Source organism: Eptatretus burgeri, chromosome 8, assembly GCF_056783735.1.
Source record: "Eptatretus burgeri isolate ZD-2024b chromosome 8, Ebu_testis_v1, whole genome shotgun sequence".
Taxonomy (NCBI): Eukaryota; Metazoa; Chordata; class Myxini; order Myxiniformes; family Myxinidae; genus Eptatretus; species Eptatretus burgeri.
This window is the reverse complement of record NC_140968.1, coordinates 71683590-71709283: the sequence shown is the minus strand read 5'-3', so window position 1 is coordinate 71709283 and position 25694 is coordinate 71683590. Positions and strand designations below refer to the sequence as shown.

The 25694-nt window shown below is 44.1% G+C and overlaps 1 protein-coding gene across 4 annotated transcripts in view; it reads left to right on the top strand.

Moving 5' to 3' along the window:
* The window catches only part of LOC147022017 (glutaminase kidney isoform, mitochondrial-like), a 70919-nt gene that overhangs the window by 15953 nt on the left and 29272 nt on the right, over positions 1-25694 (top strand). For all 4 annotated transcript variants that reach the window (XR_015061044.1, XR_015061045.1, XM_085892568.1 and 1 more), the window contains exons 2-6: positions 3772-3865; positions 4638-4759; positions 19590-19719; positions 23654-23733; positions 24862-25025. Coding sequence is in view for 2 of the 4 variants with exons in the window: in XM_085892568.1 (XP_085748694.1) it covers positions 3772-3865; positions 4638-4759; positions 19590-19719; positions 23654-23733; positions 24862-25025 (590 nt within the window). In the remaining 2 variants the exon portion in view is untranslated. The remainder of the gene's footprint in view (positions 1-3771; positions 3866-4637; positions 4760-19589; positions 19720-23653; positions 23734-24861; positions 25026-25694) is intronic.

Here is a 25694-nt window from a genome sequence, read left to right as displayed (position 1 = left end):
AAAACCCAATTCATAATATACAAGATAAGATTTCATATGACACAAGAACATTTACTGTTTACTTTATTCACCATCGTCATGTTTTCATAGACGAGTAAATGGAGAATAGCCGACAGTATCCAAATAGTACAGTTGAATGTTTCAGAAGTTTAGTCCGAATGACATTTCGATATATCAGTGAGAAGGATGAGCCTGTTTTTCAGAAACCAACTTCTCTATTCGTGGAGAAGTAGATCACAATGCCAGGATCATATCATGCTCCATTTCAAGGCGATTTCTGTACTTTGTTTTAATCACCACCATGGTAGAGAACGACTGCTCACGAAAGTATGATGAAGGATATGGCATGAGAACCTTAATGGCGCGCCGTGACAGGATCAGGTACGACGGCAGCATTTTACACCAGAATGTCGACAACAAATTCGTCCGCGCAAGAGCCTGCGCTCCTGAATCCTGCTGGAGCTGTACAAGCTCTTCCTGTGCTGTATCATCTTCATCAGCAATTGAGTCCAGTGGAGCCGTGAAAGGGTCCCAAACTACAGAAAAGGACTGCACATCCAGCTCAGGGAAATAGTGCTCGAACTGTTCAACGAGCGACTGAAGGTGACGTGCTATCTCCACAGAAAGACTGTCGAGCTCAGTATAATCGTACTGGCAGGTCGTTAGATGCTCCACCAGATGTGGGAAAAGGCTGAAGCACTTAACAGCTGCTTTGTCTGCCAGTAATTTTAGAGTTGCCAGAAATCCACTCATTTTGTGGTGAAAAATCATGAGGTTGGCGTCTTTGCCTTGGAGGGAGTGGTTGAGGACATTGAGATGTTCAAAGATGTCAACGAGATAGCACAGTTCTGACAGCCAAGAGTCCGACTCGAGCAACGCTACCCATGCGTTTTCCCTTGTGTGCGTAGGAACTCCTTCAGTTCATCTTTGAGCTCGTAAACGCGCATAAGAAGGTTTCCTCGAGATAACCATCTGACTTGAGTGTAGAATAGTAAATTCTTATGGTCGTCGTCCATCTCCTGGCAGAATAGCCTGAATAACCTAGTGTTGAGGGCGCTCGATTTGATGTGATTCACCATTTTTACGACTTCTGAGAGCACGCTCTGCAAGGTTTCTAGCAAAGTACGAGAGGCGAGCGCTTCTCGGTGAATCATGCAGTGTACCATGGAGGTCTGAGGAGCCACCTCAAGCAATTTAGCCTTGAATCCAGAACGCACTCCTAACATTGCTGGCGCGCCATCCGTTGTAGAACCGAGCAACTTTCCGAAGTCCAGATCATGGTCACAATAAAACTGCTCTACTTTCCCAAAAATGTCCTCGCCTTTGGTGGTGCCCTCCAATGGTTTGATGAGCAGAGGCTCATCGACAAAGTTATCAGCCTTGATGAAGCAGACCCAGACGATGAGTTGCGCGTACGATGCAATATCAGTGGACTCATCCAACTGTATGGTGTGCCACGGCGATTCCTTGATCTTCTGTACGACCTGAGCCGTTACGTACAGACTCATCTTCAATTCTGCATTGGATGGTGTTGTCAGAGAGAGGTATAACTGCCAGTTTCTTCGCTGCTTCCTCCCTAACCATCAGAGATACCATGTCCTTTGCACATGGCAGCACGAGTTCTTCCGCAATTGAGTGAGGCTTTTTAGTCTTGGCAACATGGAGCGACACTCGATACGAGGCCTCTAATGCCCAAGAATTGGTCTGATGGCATGTACCCTCTCTGTCAAGACGCGTATTCTTGAGTGCAAGAAGTTTCCTCTCAAAGAATGCTCTCTCCTTATCCTGATAAGGCGCATGTTTTGTTGTCAAATGCCTCTGCAACTTATTTTGTTTCATAGACTCCGGAGAAAGCACTTCAAAACAAATCACACACTGAGGCCTCTGTGCCCCACTTTTATCCACCACGTAGTAAAATCCAAGGTCCAGAAATTTATCCTGGTAAGAACGTTCTCAAGATTTGCTGGTGGCCGGTGCTGCTATCACAAATAAGGTCTCGAGTTGTATGTGGAGACGTGAATAGACGTTAATGATAGTCAGAGTCTGAGTCTGAGAGGCCGTGGATCAAACCACTAATTTCCCACCAAAATGAACCGCCCTTCAGTTTCCAAGCGTCATGTTGCGCCGGTTCCCATACTTTGAACGAACCGTTTATATTACATCCCGTAAAAGCGAACACCGATCGAAAATGGACAAATTTTTATCGCTGCAAGTGGACGCCCGTGATCCCACGAAATTTGCTCGGCGACCCCACTTGGGGTCACGCCCCCGGGTTTGAAAAACCAAGCTCTCGCAGTTTACCACTTGGCTTTGTACCATTTCAGGTTATTCACTGGACTTGAACTCCTTAAATTTCAATAAAAACTGGAAAAATGGGGGTGTTCTAAAACTTTTGACCCGTTGTGTACAGTGTGACCACTCCTTGGCTTTTTCACAATATCTTGGCAATTCATTGTTCACCTTGGCGTCTTAGTTTTCTATAGGTTTTCTTGGCGTATAGCTTTTCTATTATCATCGCTTTTCCGAAACATTTTGAATTCTTGGCTTTTTTCCTTGGCTCACCTTGGCATTTATGAAAATGAGGAGTGGTCACACTGGTTGTGTATGTTATCTGCTTTTGACGTTTACATGTGGTACATGCTTGGTAGCCTCATTAGTATGCATTTCTGTCTGCGCTGTTGATGATTCGCCAACAGGCGATGAAACCGGTCTGGCAGCTGAGGGGGGTGTGTCGCATTGGGATTCCCATGTGTATACTATTTGTGAATGTCTTTACAGCTGTTGAGGAACTCTGGGAAGGGTTTGAAACATCAAAGGGCTTACCTTGGTAGCCTTTCTTGGTTGCTTTATGCAGCTTCTCTGGCTAGAAAGACATGGGAGGAGTCAATTTATTTATATAATCCTCTCCACCTGGGCTTAATTGATTAGGTAAGACCTTTCACAGGTGAGAGATGGGGGTGGGTCTTCGTTTTTCATACATATATATTGAAATGTGTGGAGCGTGACGAGTGCTCCACCAATCTCCAATGGACGTAAAGTCCTGCGCAAGTACACCAAAGAGTCACTTCCAACCCGAAGGCTTTAACCTGGTGACTCATATCATACAGACAGATATTTTATTTGATCTGAAATTATATCTTTGTAATTAATGCTGCGAGATAGCTCTTCCAGGAGCCACAGACAGGACAAAAATACATTGTGGCATTGACATCACTGCATTCATCTCAGGTCAGAGAACGACATTAATATATATATATATATATATATATATATATATATATATATATATATATATATATATATATATATATATATATATATATATGTATACATAGTACATGGTCAAGGTTCATGGAAGAGCAAGAACATTGAATGGATCAGGATGCAACAGAACAAAAGGAATAGTAGAGAGAGGGGGGAAACACCAACAGCAGGGTTGAAGGACAAATTAGAGGGAGACTTGGACAATTATTTTTGTATACAATATTGAGGCTCGTATAAGAGCTAACACAGAGAATGTATAACAAAGGGAGCAGGAGACAAGAGGGGCAGGGAAACACAAAACAGGTGTTTTGAAGAACGGGTGTGAGCGAGAATGAGGGTTAGGGGAGGATGCATGGTGTGGACAAGATGGATACAGAAGTAATTATTATTTCACACTTATCTCTTATCGGACTCTAGAATGCTCCTGATGCCATGTGTGTTTAAAAATATATATTTTTTAAATGTGAGCACCATCTCCATGCAAAAATGCCATCATTCTATTTCCAGGGAGACATCATCTCTTGATATGAGGCTTGAAGATCTACTGTTTGATACTATTGCCGAAGGACAAAATACGATCCCTGTAGTAAAATTTATCAATGTAAGTGAAACGATTGCATTTTTTTCTCACTGAAAATGGTAATATGTGTTGTTTTTGCTCAAATAAATAAATATGACCGGCATTAATGTTTACGATTATCAATTCTCATGTGAACCTACCTCTTGCATACCTTCTTTGGGAGGGAAGGTGTGGGGTGAGGTGAGTAACAATTGGCAGCGGTCTTAGCGTGTGTCATCACGTGCGTTATAATCATTGGAAATTCTGGAGGGAGGTTAAACCCGGTTAAGCCAGAGTGACATGGGGTAAGCTTTTTCAGGTGCATTGTCTCCGCAGGTGGCACAATCGGGTTGACGCAATTTATAATGTCTTGAGAGCCACCCTAACTCTGGCTTCTCCATGACCTGATCGTCCTTCCACTTTTCCATTTAAATACAATCAGATTACCATCCACTGTGACATGATTACCATTAAAAAATGGAACGACAGCTGGTCAAAGTCATTAGATTTAAGTGGACTTTATTAAACACCCCATGTGGTGGTTTTGCAATCATTTTGAGCCTTGCATGGTTGTGATGGGAAGTTCTCAAAAATATAACTTGCCAAGCGTCGGACTACGAATTAGAATGTTGTTTGCACAATGATTCTGGTTTTACCAAACTATCTCAGATTGGAATGTATTGCTGATGGGTCCTCTTTCTTCTATGCTTTTCGATTTTTCATTGAGACTGCCATTACAGGTGTCAAGATTTAAAAGCAGAAATTGATTTGAAAAAACACAAAACAAACAAGGAGTCCTTGTTTGGTTCTGCAGGCACTGAAGGCAACAGGTTTGAGCACCTCTGATCCTCGACTCAAGGACTCGATGGACACCCTTCGAAAGGTGGTGCAGACGTCACCAGATGGGATCTCGCTGGACAAGGAGCTTTTCCATAAGTACGTGCAGCTGTTTATCTGTTCACATGGCTCTTCCATAGTATTGGTCTTGAATAATGTATGATATAATACTGTGCCTGGGATTACTGTAATTTTTCAATTATAAACCATGGTTTATTCACGAATTTTGTAGGCAAAACTATCCATTGTGGTTAACACATAAGTGCAGCTTATACTTTGCCTGGTGGTGTTAATTTATTCCGGTTCTCTTCTACCACTATGCTACAATGGAATCATTGCTAAGAAAATATGTCTTCTCAATGAAACATGCCTTGCTAACAAAATAATATACATTGTTTATCGTTGCAGTGTTTTAACGGGCCCCATCGTCGTATATCACCAAAAAATTAGTACCAGGAGGTCTTTTACAGCTGCGGTTTATAGTACACGAGTTTGTTTTTCAAAAATATCAGTACTTGGGGACTGTGACTTGTATACGGTGCAGTTTATAATTGGAAAATTACGGTTTAAAAAATAGATACAAAGAACAGTTACCCTTTGAATGTTTTGGCGATGGCGACGGTTGATTCACACATTTATATTATGCCTTGTGAGATTGCTGACTCTGTGTTGAAAGAAAAATAATCATATTTAATTTTATGATAAACTGTACAAAGGTTGGTGCGAATCTCCATAGTGTTGTGGTTGAGGAAATTCGCAAACCACCATTCAGGTCCTGTAGGTGAGATATCTCTGTAAGTACATGTGTAGTTAGCCCCAAACCCGTTGTTTAGAGGGAATAAATGTGATTCATTCAGGCTGCGACCCTTTAAGATAGCCGTTTTTCTGTTCAATCTTTATTTTGAACCAACCACGTCTCAACCGCCATCACACAACAACCACCAACCGCAACTCCGCTTCACAACAACAACAACGCCAACAGCCACGACCTTTACCTTCACAACTCGCTCCCGCAAACATCGCATCACCACCATTCCAAGCGTCACCGTGGCCATGGACCACCACTTTAAACCCTCCACCACCTTCGCCTCTCCTTCTGCGGCCATTCCCGCACCACTTGTGAACACGAGCGTCAGGCTGTCCTGGCCTCGTGCAGGACGCGCGCCGAGCCGCGGGTGCAAAAAGCGGCCTTTCCGAGGAGAAGTCGGATCAGGAATGATACACGCCCACTTCTGATCCGTCCAATCAGCAAGCGTGGGGCGATTTGGCCCCGCCTCCAGGCGCGTCAGAGTAGAATCGATATATGCAAATTCGAGGATCAGGGGAGATTCACGCCCCTTTTTCTCCGTCCAATGGGCGAGCGTGGCTCCACCCCCGAGCTCGTTCTGATCCAGAAATTTGCATATGAGTTCTCCTGCCGTACTATAAAGCGCCGAGCGTGGGGCGAATTTAGTCAGTTTTGGGCTCGGGCGAGTTGGAGAAGTGTGGCAGCGGGAGAGTTTTGGGCTCGGGTGAGTTGGAGAAGTGTGGCAGCAGCAGAGAGTTTTTCGGTCAAGGGAGTTGGAGAAGAGTCAAGGCGAGTTGGAGAAGAGTCAAGGCGAATTGGAGAAGAGTCAAGGCGAGTTGGAGAAGTGTGGCAGCGGCAGAGTGTGGCAGCAGCAGTCAAGACGGGTCTGGAGGAGAGTCAGTCTGTCGGGGTTCGGAGTCTGTCGGCGAGCTGCAGAGAGGGGAAGCTGGGAGCGCGGTCAAGGTCGCAGTGGAGTCGCTCGTCGCGGGACCCAAGCAAGCCAGCTATCCTCTTTCCCCAGAGCATCAACAATTCCCCCCTTTTTCCCCCCCGCGCTGAGATAGTGCGGAAAGGGGGCCCCGTTCCCACCCCATTCCAAGCAGTGCCAACGAAACCCGTGGAGGAGCGCGGAGTCAGGGCACCGCCGCCACATTTGCGGCTCATCACAAGACGGGTAGGCTCCACCTGGTCTCGCGGCCCACAGGCCCGTCTGTCCCCTTGTATTTGAGGGTGGCCCTTTTCTTTTGCTTTTGAGTATATGTGTTGTCGGCGCCATCTGTAAAGTAAAACTGTGTAAGTGTTGTCGTGTGCTCGCGTAGTCGGTAGTAGATCTGCATTGTTGTGCTTCTTTTGTTGCAATTGCTTTTGGTGCATAATTGTTGTAATTTTATATGTGTGCTTTCCGTGTGCCGCGGAATAAATGTGCCTTATGTTGAACTGTTTTTCCCGTTTCGCTTCGTCTTTTCTTTAATTGAATCTCCATCTTACTTCACGTAAAGGGTTGGTAGTGGGCTAAATACGCCCGATAATTAATCGGAACCGTCGAGGTTAACGATAACACCGCTCGGTTATCCCGATAGTACGGAACGGGTCGCTTAAAGTGGCCCGTGTCCGGAGTCGACCTGCGGCGAGGTGCGATCGCCCGGTCTACCCTCTGTGTGGGTACTTAGGTAGGTCGAATTTGGCTAACAACCCTATCCCACGCGGGGGGCCGATTGGCACGGTCGTGGTGAGGCCGAAAGGCCCACCCGTGACTAGTTCCCGGCGTTAGTCCGAGAGGGTCACGACAGAATTGTCCGTCCGGTGGGCGACGTGCCGCGATTCGAGTTACGTGGCCGCTCGCACGCCGGCGGGCGCGAATTCGCAACAATATTAACATAACATTGATTGTAATAATTGCACAATTACTGTTGTTATACACAAGATACCCCATCCTGTCTTTGTCCTCTTATCCCCTATCCCTTGGACACTGAATGTTCCATCTGAGAAGGTCAAGAAGATTCTCAATGACTATGATATATCCAAAACTCGAAACATGCTTTAACAAACTGGCTTCTTTTCTGTCTTTCTTGTCTTTCTTCTTCAAACTATTTTTCAGCAGGTCCTCCACTTCAGGCCACCTTCCTTATAATTCGAATATTGAAAACATCACCACATCTAAGAATAGAACAGCACTCCGTGGAGTGCATACCTCCACCAGGATGAACGGTTTACATTTTGTATCCCACTGACAGGCCAGATCTGCATCCAGACCCGAACCAAAATCGAATCGGTTTGTTCTTGTCACCGATCCACCAAGTTTCGTCATCCATCCACAACGTTTTGAAATATTGTGCTATATATAATTTTGGCCCCATCTCTTAATGGTGAAGAATCACTAAGAATTTTTTTTATTTTACTCTCGGATCCAGATCCGGATGTTCACCAAAATCGAATCAAATTGCTCTTATCCCACACCCAACATGTGTACAAAGTTTCGTCAGAATCAGTCCACAACATTTTTGAAATATCATGCGATATATCGTTTTTGGCGCTATCACTCAATGATGAAGAATCACTTTATAAATTCGAGTATCCAGATTCGGATCTTCACTAAAATCGAATTAATTTGTCCTTGTTACACGCCCAACCTGTCGACCAAGTTTCGTCTGAAATCATCTCTGACTGGTGAAGCATCACTATTAAAATTCTGGGATCCATATCCAGATCTTCACCAAAATTGAATCAATTAGTTCTTGTCACACAACCAACAGGATGCATTCTTGTCACACAACCACCAAATTTTTATTTTTATTTTATTTGTATACTTTGTCGAGGCTCATATGAGAGCTAACACACAACGCACAGCAAGGGGGGCATGAGACAAGAGGGGCGGGAGTGGGAAGGACAAAACAGTGAGGAACAGAGATATGAGGAGATCTGTGGAAGGGAGACGGATGGGACGGGAACATGCGGAATACAAGATGGATATTACAGGGACTTTCAGGAAGGAAAGCAGGGAATTTGAAGGAGGTGGGCTTGGGTGGATTATCGGGGGTAGAAAAGATTGAGGACTTGGATGGGGGATGATAAGAGGTGGTGGTGAACAGCTTTTTTGAAGGCCTGGAGGGAAGAATGGGATTGAATAGAGTGAGGGAGTTTATTCCAAAGGTGGGGAAAAAGAGGAATGAAAGAGTGAAGGTGAGCAGTGATTCGTGATTTTGGTAGTTTTACCAGAAGGGGGTTGTTGGCGGACCTTGAGCACCCTGTGGAAATGTGGTGGGGACAAATCGCAGAGAGAGCAGGAAGAGCGAGGCTGGAGAGGAGATGGTAGAAGACAGAAAGACCAGCGACCAGCCTACTGTGAGAGAGTGAGAGGCCCAAAAACTCAGTCTCATCGCGGGAGTTGCCGATGATCCTAAATGCCCTGGTTTTGACAGCGTGAAGCCGAGAAAGGTGGGAGGTAGGAGCACCAGCCCAGAGGGGAGAGCAGTACTCAATCAGGCTGCGGACGAAAGCTTTGTAAGTGGTTAGGAGCTCAGGTGGGCTGAGGAAGGACTTTGCACGAGGAGGATTCCCAGTCGGTGACTGACTTTGGAGGCGAGGTTTGAAATGTGGCTTTCTCAGGAAAGATCATGGCAGATCGTGAGACCCAGAAGCTTGAAAGAAAGGACTTCTTCTAGAGGATTGTTGAGAAAGTGGATGGGAGTGTTTCCTAAACGGTCCTTTCGGAGAGACATAGTGAGAATGTGAAATTTGACCGGATTGAAAGACATGTTCTACATGTTGGACCAGTTTGTGATTTTATCAAGATCTGCAGTGAACAAAGAAGCTGCTACATGCTCGTCTGAGGGATGACAGATGGTACAGCAGAGGCTGGAGTCATCAGCAAAGAGATAAAGAGGGTTTTCCAGAGAGTCGGAGAGATCATTGATGAAAACCAGAAAAAGAACAGGGCCCAGAACGCTACCTTGAGGAACTCCAGCCGAGACAGGAAGAGGGGATGAAAGAACTCCATTTAGGGCCACACGTTGACTGCGACAGGAGAGGAAGTCTGTGAGCCATGAGTGGAGATGGCCTTGGATACCATCATACCGTAGGAAGAGAGTTTGGTGAGCAGGGCAGGGTGCCAGACCGTGTCAAAAGCATGCAATATGTCTAGGGATATGGCTCTGATTTCATGTCCGGCATTGAGGACCTCCATCCATTGCTGGGAGAGCAGAAGCAGCATATCCAGAGTAGAGTGACCTGGTCTGAAACCAAATTGATGATCAGAAATCAAGCCTTTGGAGAATTTATTGTCTGAAGGATTTAATGTCTGAAGCGATGATGGATTCCATAACCTTGCTGATGATTAGCAGAAGGCTGATTGGTCTGTAGTTGCAGGGATCTGTTTTTGCACCTTTTTTATGCAGGGCAGTAATGTTTGCTGATTTCCAAGCAGACGGCAGATGACCTTGAGCAAATGAGAGGGTGAATAGAATAGAGAGGGGGTGAGCAAGAGCAGAAGAGCTGGTTTTTAGGACACGTGGGCTGATGCCGTCTGGACCGGTTGCAGAATCTGAGTTGAGGTTTGACAGCAAGCTCTCCACCTTGTCAGGAGAAAAGGACACAGAGTCCAGGGACAGTTGGGTGCGACTGGGTAAGGTGGGTAGAGAAAGCGATGGGTTTTGGTCATAAGATTTAGCCACAAACACCGAGTTTAGGCATGCAGCCTTTTCACGTGCGGTATCAGCAGTGCGGCCATTTGAGGTAAGGAAGGGACTGGAGGGGGAACATACACTAGAAACAGATTTGTTTAGATGTCACCAGGATTTTGAGGAGGGAGAGAGGTTTGAAAGTTCGGACTTGAGCTTAGAAAGATGTTGTTTTCTAGCTCTCCTGAGGGTAGATACACACTTGTTCCGAGCTTTATGGAAGGAACTGAGATTACCCTCAGTTGGGTTTGCTTTCTATGAGGCAAAGGCGAGTTGTTTCAGGACAACTGCCTCACCACAAGCTTCAGTGAACCATGAGCGGGAGGAAGGGTAGGACAACTGAAGACGAGAGGGGATAAATCTATGCATGAGGGAGAGCAAGTTTCTTTGAAAGAATTCCCAGGATGAGTTGATGTTGGAGAAAGTAGCGATAGGAGACCAGTCTATAAGTTTGATAGCTGCTTGGAGACCCTGCCAGTCGGCTTGAGTGAAATGCCAGACTGACGGCGGTGAGGTGGTTCTCTGATAATAGCCAGAGAGATGTCCACTTTGACAAGGACGTGGTCAGAAGAACCGATTGGAGCGGAGGAAGAGCAGCAGATATTGTCAGGGAAATTTGTCAAAATCAGATCCAGAAGAGATGGAGTACCATTGGTTGAGATCCGGGTCAGGAAGTTGACCGATTGAGTCAGTCCCAATGAGTCGCAGAAAGCTTTTGCTGAGGTGCCATGACAGGTGAGAGAGGTACCCACACCGAGACAACTGGCATGATGACAATTGAAGTCACCACATATGAGGAAGAGAGAGTTTGGATGAGAAGATAGAAGTTGGTCCATGTTTTCACATTGTGAGGTGTAGATGGAGTCATCGCTGTGGTGGACGGTACAGTACACATATAAACATGAGGTAGGAGTGGAGGGGAAGCCGTAGCCAGAGGTATTCTTGGGGGTGTGGGGGAGTGAGGGCAGTGCATGGAGAGTGAGGAAAAAGTCTTTGATGAAGAGAGCAACTCCTCCACCAGGTCGAGGCTCAGGTCTGTCATACCAGAGGAGGGAGTAACCAGGGATAGATACTTGGGAGTCAGACACGTCTTCGGGGAGGAAAGTTTCTGTTACGCAGATTCTGTCTGGTTTGTCAGTGGCAACCTGTATGGAAAGATCTGAAAGGTTTGAGCGAAGGCCCCGGATATTTGAGGTCCACACTGTTAATGAAGAGGGAGTGGAGGAGGATTTGGGTGCAGGGGGTGGGAGGGGAGGGGGTAGGACAAGGGATGAGGGGGGGTAAGGAGGGTTGTTGAAAGAGTGTGGGGGATTGCAGAATAGCTTGGGGAGGGGGGCGGATGAGGAGGAGAAAAGGCTCTGTGGTGCTGGGGCAGAGGGTGGACAAGAGAGGGGCAGAAGGTGGTTGAAGATTTGAGGAGGTGGAGTGAAGAGATGGAGGTGAGAGGGCAGTGGAAGGAGGCAGCTTTGTGGAAGAGAGGGGGCAACTTTAAGAAGGGTGAGTGAGGAGGGTGAGTGGGGAGTTTGTGAGAGAGGTGAGAGGGAGGCTTGGAGGGAGAAGAGTGTGATGGTTGCTTTGAGAGGGAGCGTTGAGAGGGGTGAGTTGGCACTGGAATTGGAAAAAAAGAATGGTTTATGGAAAGCGAACATTCATAGCAAAGTGGGGTTTTTTAATTTTTCGGTCAGAGATGCGATTAAACACAATTCTTGATGGATGCGATAAAGGCGAATTATGAGAATCGAGAGAAGAAATGCTGTAACAGTTGGATTTTTTAGGCAAGGTATGAAGGAAAGGTCAAATTGAGAGCAGTCTGTTTAAATAGTAAACGAGTAGTGCATTATGATACAGTAAAGAGTACCACACGTCAGCAGAGAGCCCTGAAGGAGACCTGCCGACGCTCCAAACGCAGAACCGGAAGTGAAAATTCCATCTGAATCCATCCACAACTTTTTGAGATATCAGGCTCGCAGACAGATAAACAAGGGTGAAAACATAATCTCTGTCCACCTTTGGTAGCAGAGGTAATAATGGTGAAAAGACAGATTGACTTAACTACAAACTGGACAGTCAGCTTCTCACAATATGCAAAGCAACGCAATCCGTAATCATTGCTGACGTGAAGTCACTCCTTTTCTCCATTGATCTAATTCCTGATCACTTGCCTGGCCCTGGCCTCTCAAATTTCTCTTCCACTTCTCATAGCTCTCAAATTTCCACCCTGGCCCCTCAAATCTGTACATATGACTTCTAGTCTTACCTAAAACAGAAAAATTAGGTTGAGCCTGTCTCCCAAGACACATCTCTCATCAACATAGTCAGGCACCCTTTTCTGATTAACAAGTTTTCTGCATGTCACATTCAAAACTGTCTTCATACCTGGCTGACCATTGTCCTCCATGTGCACAAACAGCTTGGAGATGTTGATCACTCCTTATCAACTGCTCTACCTGGAGAGGCTGGAATGCTCCATTGCAGCACATTCGGCCCAATTCTCCTCTTGCTTTTCATTAATGACCAATATTTCCTTGGATTATTATCTTTACATTTGTGCAGAGGAATCCACATTTTCACATTCTGTCAAACAATTCTCCATTCTACTGACAGTGGCAGCAGCTGCATTCTCATGGCCAACATGACTTTCAATACTCATGTTTTCATCCACAGTTATGAATTGTCCAATAATAAAATATACATCCTCACGGTGAGTTGTAACTTTTAATCAAGGTAATTCCCACATCATGACTGTTTCACTGCAAAGACCTTTTTGGATACAAAATTTAGGCTCATGGAAGAGCAAGACCTTCAAGTAAGACCACTAGTTTGTGATCAACCTCTTGAAGAATTTCAATCACTTGAACTTTTGGACCTCACTCTCAATCGTGACCTCTCCTAAGCAGACCACATCTCCAAGCTGGATGCTAAAACCAGGTGCATCCAGGGCATTCTGAGATAGAAATAGTCCTTTGGTTCTTCAGAATTGATCACAGCCTGTAAAACAGTTCTCTGAAGCATAATGGAGCATTGCTTGTCCTTTTGGGCCATTACACCTGCATCGCACCTCTTGCTCCTGTGAGTCATGGATGTCAAGGCTTTGATAATCATGTGTATCGTGCATAAAAAGGCTGCACAGAGTGCCTATTCCTTTCTTAATGTAGACTGGTTGATGGTATTGTGATCATGTACTGTCTGTCATCCAGTCTTACCCCACCCCCACCCCTGTACTTCACCTTTCCTCCCCTCCCCAGCTCTAGCAGGGTAAAAATGTTCATTCAGAAACATTCGGATGACAGCAAGGAGGTGCGAATGCGGATAGGTATGGGCAAATCCACCCTTCAGCAGTGTAAATACCTGTGTTCCACCAATGTCAGCCTGGAAACAAAAGCACAGCCTTTTCAGGTGCTAATCATGTCAAGAGTACTGTACTGTGCCACCACCTTGTTGTTGAAGGCAACCGACATCAGGCGACTAAACTGCTTTGGCTGAACTATCTGGCGCCACCTGCTCAACATCAAGTGGCATGACCATGTTACAAATGAGAGTTTAATCGAGATGATTGGTGCCTCAGCAGTAGCAATGTAATGGAATACAAGGCAGCATGGCTGGCCACGTGATTTGGCATGGTGGACTGGCAGCAGCTGTAGTGGATGGTTTTCCGGAGGGATGTCGTCTTTCGGTAGGTCGACCAAAGATGCGTTGGGTCGATAACATCCCAGAGTAATCAGGATGCATTATCACTGAACTCAAAATGGCAGCGCTGGAAAGATGTGTTCTGTTGAAAGCGGCGGTGGTGTATAATTTGAGGAGGCGACCACAGGCTTATGCTGATGTCGAATGATGATGAGCAACCCTCTCCTTGTCAACCTTTCAGAGTCCAGGCTTCTTGCTCCCCTGCAATCCTTTGTTCCCCTCTTTTCCTGCTTTTGGAATCTCCTCTCTGTGTTGATTCAGTCAATTTCTTCCCTCGACTGCGTTAAGGTTGTGGCTTACCACGACCTCACATGCATTCATTACCATCACCGAAGCAGAGGGTATTGCATTTAGGTCTGTTTGTTACTTGGCAAAAACATTATTTTTTGCCATGTTGGTCTGTAATGTTTGTCTGTCTAGCTGTCTGCTTGTCTGTTTGTCACACGATTTTTGGCCACATTTTTCAAGCAGTCGTTCTGAATTTTTCTGTGTATGTAGTTAACCAGCCAAGGATAAGTAACGCTTAATTTTGGTGAATATCTGAATCCGAATCCGGATCCGAGAATTTTTCAAGTGATTCTTCACCATTGAGAGATCGGGCCAAAAACGATATGGAGCACAATATCTCAAAAGTTTATGGATAGATTCAGATGAAACTTGGTGGACAGGTTGGGTGTGTGACAAGGAAGAATTGATTAGATTTTAGTGAAGATAACGACAATGTATTATTTTTTAAAGTGATTCTTCACCATTGAGAGATGGGGCTAAAAACGATATTACATGATATCTCAAAAAGTTGTGGACGGATTCAAATTAAACTTGGTGGACATGTTGGGTGTTTGACAAGGACGAATTGATTCAGTTTTGGTGAAGATTCGAATCTGGATCTGGATCCGAGAATTTTTCAAGTGATTCTTCACCATTGAGAGATCGGGCCAAAAACGATATGTAGCACAATATCTCAAAAGGTTATGGATGGATTCCGCAGAAAGCTTGTGGGACAGGTTGTGAGTGTGACAAGGACGAATTGATTCAATTTTGGTGAAGATTCGAATCTGGATCCAGATACGAGAATTTTTCAAGTGATTCTTCACCACTGAGAGATGGGATGGGGCCAAATACTAAGTATTGCATGACATCTAAAAATTTGTGGGCGAGTTTGACAAAACTAGGTGGATGAGTTGGTTCGGTGACAAGAACAAGCCGATTCAATTTTGGTTAAGGTCCGGATTCAGATCCGACTTATCAGTCGCATACAAAATGTAAATTCAGCCTGGCGGAGATATTTGCTCCACCGAGTGCCATTCCATTTTGCCAAGTGTCACTCTATGAGTGATTTTTAATTTGTTACTTGCAAAATCAAAGATTTTCAAGTATATTGGTCGGTCGATTTTGTTATTCTGTCTGTCTGTTTGTTTGTCTGTCTGTCAATCGCCTACAAGTTACAATTCTAAACCGATCGTAATGAAACTTTACCAAGTTGTAGAGGTAGTCTGAACTGAGAAGCCTATTGATTTTGAGGTCAAAAGTCAAAGGTCATCTTGAGGTAAAATTTCTAAAATCGTCATTTTTTATCCATTTTGAACAGGATTTGCATATTGCATCACGGAATTGGAAAACCAACTATTTTTAAGGTCAACTCAAGGTCAAACTTCTAAAATCATCACTTTTTATCTGAAAAATCATCAATTTTCATCCGATTGACTTGGGAATTAAACAGCAATTACATCGTACATTCCTGAATTGGGAAAACAACTATTTTTGAGAATGAAAGGTCAAAGGTCAACTCAAGGTGAAACTTCTAAAATCATCACTTTTCAAATGAAAAATCGTCAATTTACATCCTAGTAACTTGGAAGTTGAACATGATTTGCAAAGTCCCTCACCGAATTGGGAAAGCAAATATTTCTGAGGTCAAAAGGACAAATTGCAACTCAAGGTCAAACTTCTAAAATAATCAAATTTCAAGTGAAAAATTGTGAATTTCATCTGATTAACTTGAAAATTAAGCAGCAATTGTACAGTACATTACTGAATTTAGAAACCAACTATTTTGAGGTCAAAGGTCAACTCAAGGTCAAACTTCTAAAATCATCAATTTCAATCTGAAAAATAATTAATTTTCATCCGATTGACCTGAGCTTTGATTAAGATTGGCAATTTCTTAATTCAATGTTGATGAAATGGACAATTTGATGTATCCATGGCAACCTTTGGAGAGTGCCACCAAAACTGATCGATCTGATGTCTAAACTCTACTCTGGTACTGAGAGTGCTGTGAAGTGCAGTGGTACCATGTCTGACTTATTTCCAGTTGTTACTGGAGTTTGTCAGGGGTGTGTACTGGCCCCGACACTTTTCAGCACTTGTATGGACTGGATTTTAGGGAGGATGTCGGAAAGATCAAGCTGCGGTGCATCGTTTGGGAATGTCAAGATCTCGGACCTTGATTGCGCAGATGATGCAGTCATCTTTGCGGAGACTTTTGATATCCTTTTGGGGGCCCTCGAGGTGCTGAATGAGGATTCGGAGCCGCTGGGATTATGGGTTTCTTGGGTCAAAACTAAGATCCAGGCTTTCAATGACATCTTGGATGCTGCTGTCCTGTCTGTGCCTGTTTGTGGTGAGGATGTTGAGGTCGTGAAGAGATTCACTTACCTTGGCAGTGATATTCATGTCTCTGCTGGCTGTGAGTCAGAGGTCAATAGACGTCTGGGTCGGGCCTGGGGAGTCATGGATTCACTGGATCATGGGGTGTGGCGCTGCCGGTACCTGTGTGTGAGGACGAAATTCCAAGTCTTCAGGTCCTTGGTGCTTCCATTCTTGCTCTATGGATGTGAGACTTGGACTCTGACCAAGGATCTGAGACGGAGACTTAATTCCTTTGGTACCAGGTCTCTTCGGAGAATCCTTGGCTATCGCTGCTCAGATTTTGTGTCCAACGAGCGGTTGCTGAGAGAGACTCGGATGAGATTTGTTACCTGCATGGTCCGTGAGCATCAGTTGCGGCTGTATGTGGCTCATTTTCCTGACGCTGATCCTGCTCACCAGATTCTCTCAGCGAGGGAGTCTCGTGAGTGGAGGAGGCCAATGGGCCGACCACGTGCCACGTGGTTGCAGCAGGTTGACCAGCATCTCAAGGAAATGGGGATGGGCCTGGTATCTGCCTGGGGGAAGGCCAGACGGAGGCCCCTGCAGTACCGGCGGAAAGTGGACGCAGCGACGCGCTGTTCTGGCACATGCTCCCATACCTGACCTGACCGAAGGAGAGGGGGTTGATTTTGCACGTATCATGCTCTGCATGATATCTTTTTCTTGTTTGTTTGTCCGCACAGAACTTGTGTTTTTCTCCGCAACCACTTGTCAGATTGAGACTAAATTTTCACCATAGGAGCGACTACTAATGTAGAATGTTGTATTGATAATTATGACGTCATGTCATAATTGGTAGCCATGTTGGAAAACAATGATATTTCCCGGGTGGTCGACTCATTTCTTGAAGGATGGACAACTCATGGCTTCCATACTCTTTTGATCTATCTCCTCCCTCCTACCACTCTCAAAGATAAAGTTTACAAAATCAACCCACACACACTGCAGGAGTTAAAAAGTGGCATCCGAAGGGAAATCAGATGCATATCAGCTCCAGTTCTCAGTGGAGTTATTGACAACGTCAGTGTCCGTGTGGGACCTGTGATCCAGAGGTGTGGTGCTTGGATGAGCACTTTATCAACAACTAATGAATTACTCCTTATTCCTTGATAAAGCATTTTCTTCACGATAACAAACAAAAATTTCACTTACCCTTTGCATTATTAAACAAATAAACAAAAAAAATCGTCCGTTGATAAAAAATATTGTTATTAAATAAAAAGCTGCACATCATTTTGGACCATCCTGTACATTGTTCATATTCCAAACATATTGTTGTGGTTGACAAAATTCACAAACCACCATTCAGGTCCCTTAGGTGAGATATCTCTGTAAGTATATGTGTAGTTAGGCCCAAACCCGTTGTCTAGAGGGAATAAATGTCATTCATGCGGGCTGCGACTCTTCAGGATAGCCGTTTTTCTTTTACTATCTTTATTTTGGACCAGCCGCCATTATTACCACCACCAACCACGTCTCAACAGCCATCACAACAACAACCACCAACCACAACGCCGCTTCACAATAACAACCACCAACCACAACGCCGCTTCACAACAACAACCACCAACCACAACGCCGCTTCACCACAACCGCCACGACCTTTACCGTCACAACTCGCCACCATCTCATCCACACCATCTCGCGCCACTCGTGGGCGCCGATGCTGGACTCGTGCGGGGCGCGCACCGAGCAGCGTGTTCAAAAACATCACAGACTTTCCGCAGAAAACGGATCAAAAACGACTCACGCCCACTTTTGTTCCATCCAATCGGTGAGCGAGGGGCAATTTGGCCCCGCCTCCAGGGTGTTGGAGGGCGGTCGCTATATGCAAATTCATGGATCAAAAAGCATTCACGCCCACTTTTCCTCGGGCCAATGGGGAGCCAGGTGAAGGGTCGGAGGCAAAGGGTCAAGGGTGAAAGAGCGAAGCCACGGGGCTTATATAAACGGCTGCGTTCGTCAGTCATGAGTTGAGTTGGAAGTTGAGAGAAGTGTGCGGAGTTCAAGAGAGTCGTCGGTGGAGCTGGAAAGAAGTGGTACTAGTCAGAGTGAAGAGGACGGAGCTGTGGAGAGGTGACGGCGGCGAAGGCGGACGAGGGGGTGCTCGCGTCGTTTGCCGGGAGCTGCACAGGGAGAGGCCAGCAACGCGACCGAGGTGGAGGAGGAGACGCTCGCCGCGGGACCCGAGACAGGGTGATATCCTCCTTCCCCCGAGCATCAGCAACCCCTCCTGTTTCCCCCCGCGCTGAGATAGTGCGACAAAAGGGGCCCCTTTCCCACCCCCTACCAGACACTGTCCGCAAGGCCCGTGGAGTTGAGGCACCACCGCCACTCCGCGTCTCATCATCGGACGGGTAGGCCCAACACGGTCTCGGCCCCAGGCCCGCCTCATCCTGGAGGGTGGTTCTCTTTTCTTTTGCTTTGGGAATATGTGTTGTCGGCGCCGTCTGTGAAGTAAAATTGTATAAGTGTTGCCGTGTGCCCGGTAGTTGGATAGATCTGCATTGTTGCATTTGCTTTTTGTGTAGTATTGCATTGTCTTCTTCTTTTACATGTGCTTTTGGTGGAATTGTATATGTGTGCTTTCCGTTCATCGCGAAATAAATGTGCTTATTGTTGAACTGTTTTCCCGCTTCGCTTCGTCTTTTCTTTCATTGAATCTCCATCTTGCTTCACGTAAAGGGTTGGTCATGGGCTAAAACGCCCGATAATTAATCGAACCGTCAAGGCCGACGAATAACACTGCTTGGTTATCCCGATAGTACGGAACGGGTCGCTTAAAGTGGCCCGTGTCCGAAGTCGACCTGCGGCGAGGTGCGATCGCCCGGTCTACCCTCCGTGTGGGTACTTAGGTAGGTCGAATTTGGCGAGCAACCCTATCCTACGCGGGGGCCGATTGGCACGATCGTGGTGAGACCGAAAGGTCCACCCGTGACTGGTTCCCGGCGTTAGTCCGAGAGGGTCACGACTGGATTGTCCGTCCGGTGGGCGACGTGCCGCGATTCGAGTTACGTGGCCGTTCGCACGCCGGCGGGCGCGAATCCGCAACAATATTTAACACCTCTAACTTTTTTGTCTCATGTTTACCACTGTAATTTATTTTTACTTGCTTCTGTTTCACCAGATGTGTTGCAGGAAGCATTGTTCTTCTGACTCAAGCATTTCGCAGAAAGTTTGTTATTCCAGACTTTCAGAACTTCACAGCTCAGATTGACAGCATTCATGAAAATGCCAAAGGACTTACGTGGGGCAAGGTAAAACCATTGTATACCTCGACAAAAAAAGCACCATTATTTTTCAATATTAATTAGTTTTTGATTCACCATACAGCTTACAAGAACTTTGTGCATGTGTGTGCTCAATGGGGATTTGAACATTTACTGCAGATAAACTTGTTCTGCACACATTGTCTGAGTGGCAGCATGTGGCCTGTTGTGTTTACAATATTTATTAATTTTAATTGAATTGTTTCTTCTTTTTTTCTTATTGTAAATGGAATACAATAATAATTTTGGTGAGTGCAAAACAGAAAAGCTTTGCGATGTTATTGTTTGAATATTTTCTTACCAGGTGTGCCAAAAAAAAAACCCCTCTGTTTTATTCACCATTGATTTATTTTTCATGAATTTTCTCTTTCAGATAATGATAGCTTAGGTCTTGGAGGAAACGACAATGCCCTGGACAAGTGAAGAAAAGGCTTTTTTTGTGTAATCCTACATCAAAATGCAATCCTTTGTTCAAAGTCAAAGAGAGTTCAAGAGAAATTTTAACTGCAGAGATGCCCTATACAAATACAATATTCAAATGAACAAAGAAATTTTGAGAAGGAATTCAAAATCCAGGGACAGACCAATTAGTTCTGGACACCCTTCGTTGAGAACTCCTCAGGTCATTGAGTGTGTCCAAAAAGTCGCTTCCACACCACAGTCATTAACTTGGTCTGGCAGTGTCAAGTCTCAGGAGGATTCTCCATGATGACATGAAACTTAATAAATCCATACAAAATACAAGTCAGATACAAATTCACTGACCCAGCCGAAAACAACCATCTTGAAATGGCTCAGTAGATTGTGGAGAAATTTGAAGAGGAATCTGGTTTTCTCACCGACACTTGGTTCTCTGATGAGGCTCACAATTTGCTTAATAGACAAATTAAGGAACAATGTCGACTGAGTTGCAGTACTGCCAGATGGGGTTCATCAGATATCCTTACATTCATTCACGTGCACGGCCTGGTTTGCAATGAGCAAGCATGACATCATTGGACCGTTCTGGTTACCTACTCCACCGAAGGTGGACAGAGGTTATGTTTTCACTCCTGTCTGTTTGTTTGTTTGGTAGTCAATCTAGTCTACCCTTATTATAAGTATTTCTGTCAATATGTTTGTCTGTCTGTCTGTCTGTCTGTCTGTCTGTCTGTATGTCTGTTCGGTTCAGTGCTCCATTAATACAATGGCAATTTCAATGAAACTTGGTTGGTAGGTTCAGACCATGACTTAGTCGTGTGCAAATGAGAACCGTTGCTATGGACCCATCCATTGCCTAGCAACGGACCTTTGAAATTTTCAAAAAAAATCTCAATTTTTTTTTTTCCTAAAATCAAAAATCGGGCCATGAGCGACTGTGGGCAGTACATTCAGCCATATTGTCAAAAATTTCCAGCCGGATCCTATGAAAACTGTCGGAGAAGATAGACTTCAAATGAACCCTGGTCGAAAACAATAAAAAAAAAACGAAGTTCATTATATCTCAGAGACTATGAGTCAGATATACATGAAACTGGTATGGTAGGTTCATGGTATGTCCTAGTTATGTGTGAGAAAGAACCGTTGCTATAGACGCTTTTGTTGGCTAGTAACGGCTGAAAAACGACTAAATTCGACTTGATCGACTACCCATGTCCACCTACCGGCTTGTTACCTTCGCATTCTGCGAAAGGTTATGTTTTGGTCGGCGTGTAGTTATTTATTTATTTATTTGTTTATTTGTAATCTTGTAATTCGTATAACTCAAAAAGTATTAAACCGAATTGCATGAAATTTGGTGGGATGATTGGTTATTAGCCAGGAAGCATTCGATTAGATTTTGGGATCGTTCGGGTCAAAGGTCAAGGTCAAGGTCACGAAAAGGTCAAAATCGTCTTTTTACGATAACACGGTCAATTTTTTTCAATTTGCATGCAACTAACGCCAAAATGTTCAGAATTCAATGCCTCATCTTGTGATATGCAATATGACACAATGACGCCCATACTCTTGTTACCGGTTAGGGGTCAAAGGTCAGGGGGGTTACGACCTTGAAAAATATGCGGTTTTTGTCATAATGCAGTCAATTCTTGTCCGCTTTACATGAACCCAGCACCAAAATGTTCAGAATTTAATGCCCAATCTTGTGACTCAACGACGTCATAATACATGTCACCGGTTGGGGTAAAATGTCGGGGGGGGGGGTCACGCCCTTGAAAAATATGCGGTTTTCGGCATAACTCAGTCAATTCTTATTCGATTTGCATGAAACTAGCATCAAACGAGATTACCTTCTCTTGTTGAAACGTTGTATTCACCGAGCTTGCGAGTGATGACTCGCCAAAACGACGTGAGTTGATTGTTGTTTAGTCCATAGCCCCCGAAAGTCGGGGGGGGGTCATGACATTATAGATATGTGGTTTGTGTCATAAGACCATTAATATGAAACCAGTTCCCCACACTCATATCAAGAACAAAAAAAGTAGTGGCGGCGAAGGTATGCGCTATATGAGTGCCCGTTCTAGTTTGGTTGTTTGTTTGTCTGTGAACAGGATATCTCAAAAGGTTATAGATGGATTTGGTTAAAACTTGATGGACAGGTTGGGTGTGTTACAAGGACAAATTGATTCGATTTTGTTGAGGATCCGGATTCGGATCCAGATACTCGAATTTTTAAAGTGATTTTTCACCAGTGAGAGATAAGGCCAAAAACTATTTATAGCACGATATCTCAAAAAGTTGTGGATGACAAAACTTGGATGAGTGGATGAGTTGGGTATGTGACAAGAATGATTAGAATTTGATTAAGGTCCAGGCCTATCAGTGAGATACAAAATATATGCTGTTCAGCCTAGCAGAGGTATGTGCTCGACCAAGTGCCATTCTAGTTTGAAGATAAAGATGGTAATGCCATGACCATCAACTCTGAGCGCAACATTAAAGTGCTGAATTCGTTCTGGGCTGCTCTTGGTCACAGGAGAAGCTTTCGAAGCGAAGAACAATGGTTTCAGCAGGATGAAACAACCCATAACACCGCAAATGAGTCCCGTGAGTGGGTGACGCAAGCCACTTATATGAGAGAGTGATTGGTCGATGCTTTAGCGTTGAGTGGTCTACACATTCCCCTGATCTAAGCCCACAAGATGTTTGTCTTTCGGGATATCTCAAAGACAGTGTGTACAACGATAACCCTAGAAGCATCTTTGAGCTGAAACCAGCAATCACAGAGAAAGTTCGGTCCATCCCACTTGCTGAATGTCAGCACGTAATCCACAACTTCACCTGTCATGTTCAAATCTGTATTCAGCGCAGAGGTGGACTCTTGGAGCATGTCATCGACTAAGTGCCAAACTAAAGTCTTAAAAGTTAAGGTTCTGATATTTGGTACACCTAATTCACACAAAATGTAACACATGTTCCTTAAGTTTTAGGTAATTTAGAACAAAAATGAATGTGATGTGGATTTTTTTTATGGGTTTGGTTTTTTTTTGTCATGCCCTTTACATCTATGGACACCAGAGTGGCTATAATGGAGGCAGCTTGGTCATATAAAAGCTTGCATGTTGCAGCCTTTATTGTACATATTGTTGTTTTGCATAACCTTTCCCACCATGAAAAGTTTTGGCAGCAACTATGAAACTTGTACACTCCTGGTTCTAACACCTCAGTATGAGAGGATGATGTCTGACATCTATCAGTCAATAGAAAGCAACCATAGTTACATTGAATTACATAGCCTACTATCCTGGCATGGCTGTTTTGCTCTCTCTCTCTCTCTCTCTCTGAAATGCATGTCATTACATCGTGTTGATGAAGATTTTTTTTTTTTGCTCTGAGGCTAAAATATGGTATGCACATGCAGTCAAATCTAAATGTTAAAAAAAAATTTTGGATGCATGTTTTGTGCTTTTTTCCTTGAGTGTGATTGTGGGTGTGTATTCAGGTGGCAGATTATATCCCACAGCTTGCGAAGTTCAGTCCAGACTTGTGGGGTGTGTCTATCTGCACAGTTGATGGACAGAGGTAATTTGGAGGATCTGCTTTTGTACTGACAGCCTAGTTACCATTCATTACCTTCGAAGCTATTCATAATTATGATGTCCTTGTTATACATATATAGGTGCAGTGATGTTTACAAGCATTGTTCAAGCTCCTCCATTACTATATGTACTACATGTACGAGCTCTTCCATTAGCTTTGGAAAGTGCACATTAAAGAATGTACTTTGCCATCCCAGTGAAACCATTGGCACTCCAATTTTTTGAAAGCATATTTTATTATTAACCTCTGCCATCGAAGATGGATGGAGGTTACTGTTTTCACCCCTGTCTGTTTGTTTGTTTGTTAGTTTGTGAACAGTATTACAGAAAAAACTCCTGGACGGATTTCGACGAAACTTGGTGGGGGGATTAGGAATGGTCCAAGGATCATGCCATTCGATTTTGGACTTGGTCCAAAGTCCAATATGGCCGCTATGCCCATTTTAACCCTAACCCTAACCCTAACATCTAACCCTAACAGCCATTTTGAAAATATATTTGAATTTTTGTTTTGGCATTTCTACATGTTTTAAGTGATTTCCAACCAAAAAAAAACTTTGTTAGACAAAAAAAAACAAAATTTTGCAACTTTTTTTCAAAAAAATTTAGATTTTACTTGAAAAATATTTGAATTTCTTTTTCCATTGCTACATGTTTTAAGTGATTTCCAACCCCCCAAAAAAATTTGTTACAGAAAAAAAAAACAAATTTTGCAACTTTTTTTTCAAAAAATTTCGATTTTATTTTTTTGCCATTTCTACATGCGCGTCAATCTAGTTTAGTTTATTCAATCATGGTTCAGTAGAGTCTGATCCGTTTTGACCTACAATGAATAGGATATCAGGTTCACTTAAGTGACCCCGCAGTATTGGTGGCGGAGGTTTTGCACTCTGCCGAGTACTCCCCTTCTAGTCTTTGTTTGTTTTTATTTGTAATAACCAGTCCTTATTGGGCCAATTATAGATGTACAGTAACCTTTCATCAGAAGATGGAATAGTTTTCCAATCATATGAACTCGCACAAATATAAAATCATAATTTGATGTATGTAACAAGCAATCTAACTCGATTACTTTCCAGCTACTGATTGAAATTGCTTCTTGCATGTACAGGTATTCAGTTGGGGACACAAAAATGCCATTCTGCCTGCAGTCCTGTGTGAAGCCTCTGGAATATGCTGTTGCAGTAGATGTGTTGGGCACACAGCACGTGCACCGGTTTGTGGGGAAAGAGCCCAGTGGCCTGCGCTTCAACACGCTCTCACTTAATGAAGAAAGTAAGTGTGCCACCATGTGTGTTTTTGAGGGACAAGTGAATATCTGTATGTGCACATATTCATTACAGAGCCCCAAACAAGTAAATTTTGACAAGATGAATAAATGTTGATGTCGCCTTGTAGTATGGTTATCACCTCCAATAATTTAATCATTCCTCCAGAAAATGTTCACCTGTTCGGCATCATTACCTCCACCACGATGGTGGGCAGAGGTTATGTTTTCATCCCTGTCTGTCTGGCCATATGTCTGTTTGTTTGTGTGAACAGGATATCTCAAAAAGTTGTGGACCGATTCGCATGAAATTTGGTGGACAGGTTGGGTGTGTGACAAGGATGAAATGATTCGATTTTGCTGAGAATGCGGATCTGGATATGCAATCTTTAAAAAGTAATTCTTCACCATTGAGAGATAGTGCTGGAAATGATACATGGCACAATATCTCAAAAAGTTGTGGACGAATTTCGACTAAAGTTGGTGGCTAGGTTGGGAGTGTGACAAGGACTAATTGATTCGATTTTTGTGAAGATCCAGATCTGGTTACTAGTTTTTTTTATTGTTTTTATTATTGGGGCAATTTATTAGGCATTGTCTTTTAAAGTCGCATTTAGGTGGCCCACCACAAGTTTCTCTGAAGGAAACTATGGACTGACATCACGTGGATAACAGTC